This window comes from Equus caballus, chromosome 6 (genome assembly GCF_041296265.1).
Source record: "Equus caballus isolate H_3958 breed thoroughbred chromosome 6, TB-T2T, whole genome shotgun sequence".
Taxonomy (NCBI): domain Eukaryota; kingdom Metazoa; phylum Chordata; class Mammalia; order Perissodactyla; family Equidae; genus Equus; species Equus caballus.
In genome coordinates, this window is record NC_091689.1 from 87,734,298 (window position 1) to 87,743,723 (window position 9,426).

Here is a 9,426-nt window from a genome sequence, read left to right on the forward strand (position 1 = left end):
TGCTCTTGCTTTGCATTGGTGTGGGGGATCCGGACTGACCTTGAGTGGACTGACAGCAGAGCTTTGAAGGACTTGCAGATCCTTGAGGCCCTACTCCATCTTCTCTGTGTCTTCAGCAGTCCCTTGTCTGACACCAAGCACTAAACATGTATTTCAGAATAAAAGGCTCTGCTACCTCTAACCCCGCTTTGTGTTTTCATGAAGAATGCAGACATTGTTCTACACTAGGTTCCCTAAAGGCTCCCTGTCCTCGACTTTCAAATACCAGAGGGAAACTAAGACACCTGGCAAGGTACCTGCCAACTCCAATTGGTACTCAGCACAGGAATCTCTATCACTTTCTGCAAATGCCTTCTCTGTGGAGTCCCTTCTCAGAACATCATCAGAACAGTGGAGACGGAGAGAGGCGGGCCCTCAGGAAGCACTTGGCAATTAAGGGAATTGTGCCCAGCACACAGTAGGGACTCAACAAAGCTTGGTAGAAAGTGAAAGACTGGGGTCCAGAAGGGACTCATCCTCTCCTCCACTGGAGAGTGTGGGGAGGGGATGCAGGCTGGGAAACCTAAGGATGGCAGAGGAGGAAAGGGGGCGATGTTAAGGTCAGATAGGGACAGATAGGCAGAGAGGGAGAGAGGTTGCTGCTGAGGAGAGAGGCTTGACGTCCCCAGGGAAGAGTCTGGGCCCTGCCAGTCACTTAGCCACCTCTCCTTCTTTGTCCATCCTTGTGTCTAACCCTGTGATCCCACACTACCTGATAAATACAGGAAAGGAAGCATTAGCCCCTCCCTTCTGGGGAAGGAAGGGAGTGACCTGACTTCTCCGTCCAATGCCTCCTCAGGTCATGTCACTCATCCTTTGACCCCTGTGACATCACGTGACTCTTCTTCTCATAGACACAGACCCCACCACTCCCCACGTTCATGGTTACAACCCATAGGCCTCATTAAAATTTTCAACATTTATTTTAAGGCAAAAATAAGGAATTGAAAACCATTGACTCATACAAATCAAACAGTGACTTCTGTGTCCTCTGTCAGGAACCCTATTGAGCACACCACCTTGCAGCGAGGTCTGCTGACTTGGACCTGAGGCTGATGGGTCAGGCTGTTGGTCACCCTCCACACCTCCACCTCTGTCCACAGATGTCTTCAGTGGAGAGGGGTCTTCTCCTTCTCCAGGCCTTTCCATCCTGTGGGAGGGGAGACTGGCCAGGGCCAAGGTACAACTGAGGAGGAGGACAGAGGCAGAGCAGGCTCAGCTGGGGCTGAGTCCAGCTGCTCACACCCTCCCAAAAGTGTGGATTCCTCGGGGTGGCAGAAGGGCCACGAGACTCTGAGCCTTGAGACGTCACTCAAGGATCAGGGCACGGATGTGAGCCAAGAGGCCCTGTTCCTCAGCTGCAAAACTGGGTTCTTTCCTCCAATTATCCCCAGAATCCTGAGTAATGTCCAGGGAGAAGCCCTGGGAGGAGGCCTACTCTATTTCCCTCCCCCCGATGCATCCCTCCCTCACACAGTACCCAACTCCACCCTACCGTGCACCCCAGGCTTGGGCTACAGGCCCTTGGCGGGCCTTGGGAAGCTCCAGTAGCAGATGGCATCCACCAGGATGGAGGGCATGTAGCTCATGGGGAGGTAGATGAACTTGGCATCCCAGCCAGGTGAGTATCGGGTCCGGGGGTGGCAGGTGGTCAGGGCATGTTCCATGCAGTCTGTCACCAAGCACAAATTGTGACCCCACCTCGGCTCGAACATTACCGCTAACTTCACGACTGTCAAGAAGGAGACACCATCCAATTATATTCTCACTTCACTACTGCCCCACTTTCAGATCAGCTCTAGAGAAAAGTTTCTAAAAACGCTTGGGGCCCATAAAATCATGCCCCAAATGGAATCCGTGGATGGCCTGGCAGCGTGTACCAACTCTTACCCCAAGAACACTCTCCGCACTAAGCCCATCTGATTCTACTCCTGGAAATACAGTGCTGCACTGCCAAAGGATGTTCTGGTCAAACCACAAACTGCATAAAACAGGTCCTGACCGCCTGCCACCCCTGCACCCCATACAATGGTCCCATACGATTAGGACCATACAGCCTAGGTGTATAGTAGGCCCTACCATCTGGGTTTGTGTAACTATACTCTATGATCTTCGCACAATAACAAAATGGCCTAATGATGCACTTCTCAGAACCTGTCTCCACCGTTAAGCAACTCGTGGCTGTATGTGCACTGCATAAACTGGAGGTCTTCACAAACACTGCAAACCTAGGCACCTGAAAACCAGCAGCTCTAAAGACAGTTTGCCATGGATCAAGGGGTATCTTCCCTCTGTGGCTTCAGTTTCCTCCTCAAGATAATGAGAGGTTTGGATGAAACAGTAGCCCCCAGGCCTAACAAACCTGGATCATTTCCTTTGGCTACCAGAGAGGACCACACAGGACAACGGGATGGAGCTAAACGTCCCCGCTGCGTGCGTGATTCAGAGCCTGGAGCATGAGCCTGAGACCTGAGGAGGCACTAACGATGCATCCAGGCTTCCAGACAATGGTTTGCTTCTCTCCCCATGGTCCACAGCTCACTCACGGGATGCCAGGCTCTTCTCCCCGTAGATCTCCTTGATCTCTGGATGGGCCCGCTCCCAGGCCTCGTGGTAGCCCTGAGAAAAATTCTCATGCCTGGTCATGTTGGTCTTGAAGTAACCAGGCTCGATAATAGCCACCTTCACCCCAAAGTAGGAGAGCTCCCTCCTGCAAGGCAGACAGGAAGAGGGGCAAGGACTTCAGAGGCCTTGGGAGACAAAACACGGCAAACAAAAAGCAAACAGAATGATGCAACCTCAACACAGGATTTGAATGGCATACACCCAAATGCTTGAGAAGTTTCAAGTGCAGTAGCAAGGGAGAGAAAAATGATGATGATGGCGTATCTCTCTAGAAGGTTGGTACATTTTTCCACATATTTGACACGCATCTGCTTATTAGCTCTAAATCTTCACCCCTATTCTACTTCAAGGCACCCCTTAACTGCTCTCTCCTCCTGTGTCCTCTCACATCCAATCTATCTCCAGACTTTGCCCATCCAACTTCCTCCACTCTCCTCAATCCTCTCTCTCCCCTTGCCTGCTCTAGTCAACTGCCTGGCCATCTGTGCCCTAAGGAGCCTCTCTCTGCCTATCGTCTCAACTCCCCTTCTTTCAGAGCCATCCTCTGCCCTGAAGCCAGTCGGTTCTGTAGACGCTGATTTGACAAAGTAGCTCCCCTGATTAAATCCCTTCCATGGGGACAGCATCCCTCCTGTCAGCAAGGGCCTTGTCCTTTACCCCTGGATGGCACTGCAGCATAGGCGCTCAACCATTACTCACCCTGGGCTTGCCTGACTTCATTCCTTCATCCAGGGAGCCTTCACACCCTATTTCTCAGGTGGCCAGGTGACCGAGTTCAGTTCTTCATCCTCAGCTCAGATCCCTATCCAGTTCCCTGCCATTATACCTATGGGACCAGGGCCACCATGGCTAATTTCGTGCAAGTGTCAGATGAAATGGCCACAACATTTCTATATTACTTGTCCCTTTCTCAGTTGTCACACTGTTTAGTCAGGGACCAAATCTTGATGTCCTCAGACACGTTGATTGTGCACTCACAAAGGTACCAAGAAGTATCTGTTGAATTGACTCTAAGACTCTACCTCCACCTCAAGGGCTCCCTGAACTGAATGTCGTAGGGGTTTTAGACATGTTCTCTGCAGCCACCTTATCCCAGTTCCACTTCTGCCTCAGATACCTTCTGACTATGGGCCCTCCTCCAGGGCAGGGATAGATTAAATAAAAGTCTGCTGGCCTGGGGCCCATTACAAAACCCAGAACATAAAAAAGTACTTCCCGATGAATACCTAGCACGGAGCAAGAGAGAGGGATCCTGACAGAAGAACCCAGGAAAAGGCTTGCCTGGAAGCACAGAAGCAGGAGGACTGAGGGAGGGCCTCTAACCCAGTCCAGTACCTGAGGGAGTCCGAGAAGGCCTCGACACCATACTTGGAGATGCAGTAGCCGCCACCAAGCAGAGACACCCGGCCCATGACGCTGGAGACGTTGACCACGCGGCCCCGCGCCTTCCTCACTAGGGGCAGCAGGCTCAGGGTCACCTCGATCACCCCCAGCAGGTTCACGTTGAGGATCTTCATGAAGTCCTGTTTGGTCAGCCACTCATTGGGTGCCACAGGCACGGCAATGCCAGCGTTATTCACCAGGCCCCACAGTCCTGGACACAGCAGGGGTGAGAGAGCAACACTGCATTGTGAGGACACAGCTGTGGTTCTAATTCACCTTCCAATCACGTGAGGACTGTATGAGAGAGGTTGCATGGGGAGTCAGTAGAACAGATAACACCATGCTTTTGGTAGGGTTTGGGGAGTGCAGACGCCATATGTTGTTGGAGGACAGAAAGCGTGCCTCTGTCCTGACTTATTCTGCCTGGCCCAATCGCTGCCTGGTGGACAATGGGCCATCACCCCACAGTTAATGAAGGCAGGGAGTGATGTTGAGGTATCTAGTGTGTCCATAGTCTGGAACACGGACAGTAATGTTTTGGGTTTTCACACATCAATGTTGTCCTGCAGGCATTATAAACGCTCACCTACATTTTCAGAGTTCCCAGACAGCGCCTTTCGTGAGTGTGCAACAAATATCTGTGGGGGAGTAGAGAGACACACAGAGAGAGAATGAGGAAGGGTGGGGAGAGAGGAAGAAAAAGGCAAAAGGTAATGGACAAAAAGAAAAAAAAGATGACTAAAATCTTGCTGGAAGTTGGTGGGGTAAAGCAGACCTGAAACCCCAGGTCGGGGGAAGGTGAGAACAGGCAGGAGGTGACCTCAGGGACTGACCTTGAAACACCTGCAGCAATAGTGAGCAAGAGTCCTGTAGGACCTGGGAGATCAATTCCAAGGGGCAGCCCATGGGGGGAGGCAAGGCTGTCTCACCCCCACCCTCCATGCACAGACTTCACCCTCTGCACCAGAAAATGCCCCCTCTCCTCCCACCCACACAGGAGGCCACCCTCACCCCTCCCCCTCAGCCCTCAATTCACCCAGCTTCATGGAGACCTCTCTGCAGGACTCAAGGACGCGATTCTGAGCACAGACACTAAAGAGCTACCCACCAACAGCCCTCGGGGCAGCAGGAGCAGGCATTCGGGGGAGTTGTGGCCACGGAGGGCACAAGATGGAGCCAGAAAGGTGAGTCCCTCCCCTGCTCAGAAACAGGCTGCCCTTCCAGGACACGCATTCTCCCAGCAGACATGCTGCTTCTAAGAACCCAGTCAACATGCACGGTTACACAGAGAGATTTGGGAAAGTTCACCGGGACACGAGTCGCGAATGTGAATAAAATGGAGGAAACGATTTCATATCATACATGAGGTACTGTTCTAAAAAGTAATACTATTCAAAGGGATAGATTATTCTTAATCATTAAATATATCTTTTGAAGCAATTTTAATTATATTGTAAAAATGCTCATCTTCTTTCAATGAAAAGAATAGGATAGAAACTGTGTGCAATGTGTAACACCGTCTATGTCAAAGGTTCCCAGGACTTGTCTCTGCTGGTAGACTGCGGGTGAGTTTCATTTTGATCCTGTACTTTACTGTGTCTTCCACAATGCTCATGTTTTACACTTATACTTAGAAAAAAGAAACTAATGTTCTTTTCCTCCAGCATAACACGACAGGCACAATTGTAGTTTTAAAAATAGAGAGAGAGCATGTGAACTTGCACTGGATTCTTGACCTTCCTTAGCAAGTCCTGAAAGCTCAATGTCATCATCTGATATGTGTGTGACGGTGACTCCCTGGGGGAGGATTATGGGTCCCCAGCAAGAACATGGTACAGTGCTGAGAACAGGAGCCCGGCTCCAGCGCTGCCCCAGCCGCCCACACAAGCCTGGGGGTCAGTGCCCCATCTCCACTCGTCCTCCAGAAAGTGGGCTCTGATCTCCCCCGGGGCGCTCAGCATCAAGAAATGCAGAACTTCTGCCGAGACAGGAGGGGGCACCTCAGACAGGGAATCTGGTATCTCATCAGGGCAGCTCTCCCCAAACCTCCAGAGCTCCGAGGACGGGAGGAGGGGGCAGTGGAAAGAGAAGAGGCTCGACTGGTGAACTGCGTGAGGGAAAGAAAGGGAGTATGACCTCGAGTCCTGGAAAACACCTAGGGATCTTTCCCAGCAGCAGACAAGAAGTCTCCCTTCACAGACAGAAGAGAAACAGACCCGACAAATCTGGGTGTTACCTCTGTCCCCCACGCGCTCCTTTACCCACTGGGTGGCTGCAGCGATGCTCTCTGTCTTGGTCACATCCAGGATCACCGTCTGCACCCTGTCTGACGTCCGGTCCCTCAGCTGCTCGGCCCCCTTCTCCGTCAGACACGCGGCCAGCACCCTCAAGCCTCGCAGGTCCAGCTGCCTGGCCAACTGGTTCCCGAAGCCTGAGTCACAGCCCGTGATGAAGACGTACTTGTCTTGGAGGTTGCTCACCACCTGCCTCTCCCGGTACCAGCGCAGGAGGTAGTACAGGCCCACGAGCACTGCCAGGTACAGCCACATGGCTTTGCAGGGGACAGACAGAGACAGGCTGTGATCAGAAGAGTCTGGTATCCTCGATCAGGAGGCTGTGCTGGCTGTGTGGCCTCCAGGCTCTCTGACATGAAGTCTCCAATTGCCCTCCTGATGACTATCTTTCTGGAACATTCTATTCTCTCCCTACCTATCTGCCCTTTGGACTACTTTTGCAAGAGCTGACCATTTGCCCTTGAAAATTCCAACTCCTGCCCAGAAAGAAAGCATCACTGTCCGCCCCACTGCCCCAGGCCTCTCATTCCATCTGCTCTCCGCGTCCAGGTGCCACACACTGAGCGGCACAGGCCACTCTGTTCTAGGTTCAGGGCTCAGAACTCTTTGTCCTCGTCTGCCAACACGCTGGGCTCGATCTTCCCGACCTCAGGAAGGTTCTTCGTGGGAAGACGCTCTGGATTCAACACACTTACATTCAGCACCCTCTCAGGGCCTGGGTTTCCTCAGAGGGCTCGGCACACAGCACCCTCTCCTCAGAAATCTGAGTCACTGTCAGCCTCTCTAGGGTTAGAAGGAGAAGGAAAGGACTTGAAGGACTAGGTCTCCTTCTGATACAGTAATTCTCTCTGCAGAAAGGCGTTCAGGAGAGCAAAGGGGGTGTGTGAGGTCAGAGGCAAAGAAAGGGGAGAAGAGGCAGTGGGGGTGGACACGTGCAGCTGTGCGGCTTCTCCGAGATGCTGGGAGGGCTGAACGGGGGGACTGACATAAGTGGGTCTAACAGTTAGTCCTCCTTTATGCAGTGGTGAGGCCCTGTCACTAGAAGACCTCTGGGTCCCCAGTTACATTGCCCTCCCCTCCTGCCCCTCCCCTGCCTGGACACTCATCTGGAACCCAGACCACTCAGACACAGACTCCAAAGGCAGAAAAGACTGACTTGAACACGGACCAACGCACATGGTGACATAAACCTCACCCAGCAGGCAGGGATGTGAACCCCAATAATTGGACCGGTATTAGTTCCATTGGCCTCAGGGGATGATGGAGAGGAGGAGGGAGCTGCCCCTAAGGAGACTAAAGAAAGGACCAGATACGGGACCCACAACAGCTCTCCCTGGAGAGGCTTCATGCTGAGGTGGAGGACACCATTTCATAAAAGGGGGTGGCACAGCGTGGCGAAGGGAGTAGGTGAGTGGGGCAGGGACAGGAGCCAGTGTCACTGCTCTGGGCGTCTCCCTCACCGTCCACATTTGTCACAGCTCTGACTGGTAAGTAGGAAAGAGGAGAGGCCCTGGGAGGACGAAGGAAAGGCTGCCCCTCAGAAACCAGAGGCTCAGATGAAACCAGACCCACCCAAGCAGGCAAGAAAGACAGACAAGGCCTCAGATTCGCTTTCAGTCGTAACCTTTCTATGCAGGGAGCTGACTGCAGTCCTGAAGGAGCCTGTCCCTCAAGGTGGGAGGCAGCAGCAGCCTGACAGAGGCTGGTCCTGCCAAAACCAGTCTGTCCCTGCTTCCTGGGTGACTGCACCCTCCGACAAGGGCTTCCCGAAGGCTGGGGGAGGAAGCAGGCCAGGAGCAAGGAAAGGGCCCAGGAAATTCTTAGAGGGCCACGGCGACGCGCAAATCCTATCGGGACACCAAACCCTCCTAAGGGATAAGGTCATGGTTTCTGGGAAGGAACTTGGGACATTTTTGTCAGTGAGCACGAATTCCTTCCACCGTAAGTTGCCGGGAGGGCTCGCAGCAGAAACATCTGTCAGCCCTCACGCTTGCTGCGTCGCTCTTGTGAATCCTGAGACGGATAGCAAGCCTGGTGTTAGGGTCATGAAGGAGTTTGAGGCCATTCCAGATGGGAACGATCTGAAAGTCTGGGAGAGAGCAGACAGAGAACAGGAAGCTGGGGTGATGCTCCCTCACCTGGGAGTTGCAGGGGCCAGAACCAATAATCCTTCAGAGGGGCCCGGGTGACGGGACCCTACACCAGTCTCTGCACTGAGATCCCGCACTGCATATCCAGAGGCTCAAATCCTCTCCCACACCCTGGGTAGCAGCAGCTGGGCCAGGACCCAGGACAGCACCTGTGAGCCCCGTGAGTTATGGAGTTGAAGTGGGTGCCCCCTCGTGGTGCCCTGCAGAGTCTCAGCGGGGGCCACTCTCGAGAGTCAGGGCATCCTCCACCCACCCATTGCCCCTTCTCCACCTAAAAACAAGAACGAAGGAGTCAAAATCTTTCTTAGAGCAAAACCTTTGAGAGAAGCTTTGCTGACTGCAGCTGTGCACACCCAGCACCATCGCCTCTTGTTTAAAACTAACCACCTCTTTCCGTCGCTCCTTAGCATATGAGTGTGCAGTCTTCCCCAGGAAATCAAGGTCCAGAGGTCAAGATTCAGCCTGAGAAGACCAAATGCAGGTCTTTCATCCTGAAGATGAAAACTAACTGGAAAGTCCATACAGTCAAGGGAAAAGAAACTCAGTCTTCAGGGCCAAAGGCAGGCTGGTGGGAAGGTGCCAACCAGCAAGGCCACAGGTTTCCCCTCCCTCACCTAGAACCCAGATTAAAACCCCTCTCTTTTTCCCTTCAGGGAGGTAAACCTGGGTTTTTACTCTCATCTCCTCGTCTGGCTACCTCTCAATACTAAACCTCTTTCATTGCCATAAGCCTGCCGTTCCACTTATTGGTCTTCATGTGGCTGATAAATGAACCTGAGTTTGTGCTCAGCAACACACCCAGTATGGGTCTTCAGAAAGGGAGGAAGATAGGTGACAAAGAGGAGAGCATGGAAAGGGCAGGAATTGAGGGTCAATTGTGCAAGCTTGTTTCCAGTCCTACACATACGCAGCCCCCACTACCTGGAGTAGAGGTC

The 9,426-nt window shown here is 52.8% G+C and overlaps 1 protein-coding gene and 1 long non-coding RNA gene across 5 annotated transcripts; one reads left to right on the plus strand and one right to left on the minus strand.

The window, feature by feature from the left end:
- Positions 1-943: 943 nt before the first annotated feature.
- LOC111774007 (retinol dehydrogenase 16-like) lies at positions 944-6,733 on the minus strand. Of its 4 annotated transcripts, none has more exons than XM_023643831.2 (5): positions 6,284-6,733; positions 4,000-4,258; positions 2,586-2,749; positions 1,535-1,771; positions 944-1,189 (listed from the first exon to the last, which is right to left on the minus strand). In XM_023643831.2, the coding sequence occupies exons 1-4, from the start codon at positions 6,594-6,596 to the stop codon at positions 1,554-1,556; spliced, it is 954 nt and encodes a 317-aa protein (XP_023499599.2). In that variant the 5' UTR covers positions 6,597-6,733; the 3' UTR covers positions 944-1,189; positions 1,535-1,553. The 4 variants fall into 4 exon arrangements, with proteins under 4 accessions (XP_023499599.2, XP_023499597.2, XP_023499598.2 ...); XM_023643829.2 differs by having other exon boundaries at positions 944-1,204; XM_023643830.2 differs by having other exon boundaries at positions 944-1,225.
- LOC138924697 (uncharacterized) lies at positions 4,142-5,487 on the plus strand. Its single transcript, XR_011439788.1, has 2 exons — positions 4,142-4,273; positions 5,110-5,487. It is a non-coding gene; the product is annotated as an uncharacterized lncRNA (long non-coding RNA).
- Positions 6,734-9,426: the final 2,693 nt, after the last annotated feature.

Excerpts from the sequence above, each read along its gene's own strand:
- LOC111774007 (XM_023643831.2), bottom strand. The coding sequence starts at position 6,596 with ATGTGGCTGTACCTGGCAGTGCTCGTGGGCCTGTACTACCTCCTGCGC. Across the intron at positions 4,259-6,283 it reads GGAGCGCGTGGGGGACAGAG|GACTGTGGGGCCTGGTGAAT; the intron begins GTAACACCCAGA and ends TGCTGTGTCCAG. Across the intron at positions 2,750-3,999 it reads GCCTTCTCGGACTCCCTCAG|GAGGGAGCTCTCCTACTTTG; the intron begins GTACTGGACTGG and ends TCTGCCTTGCAG.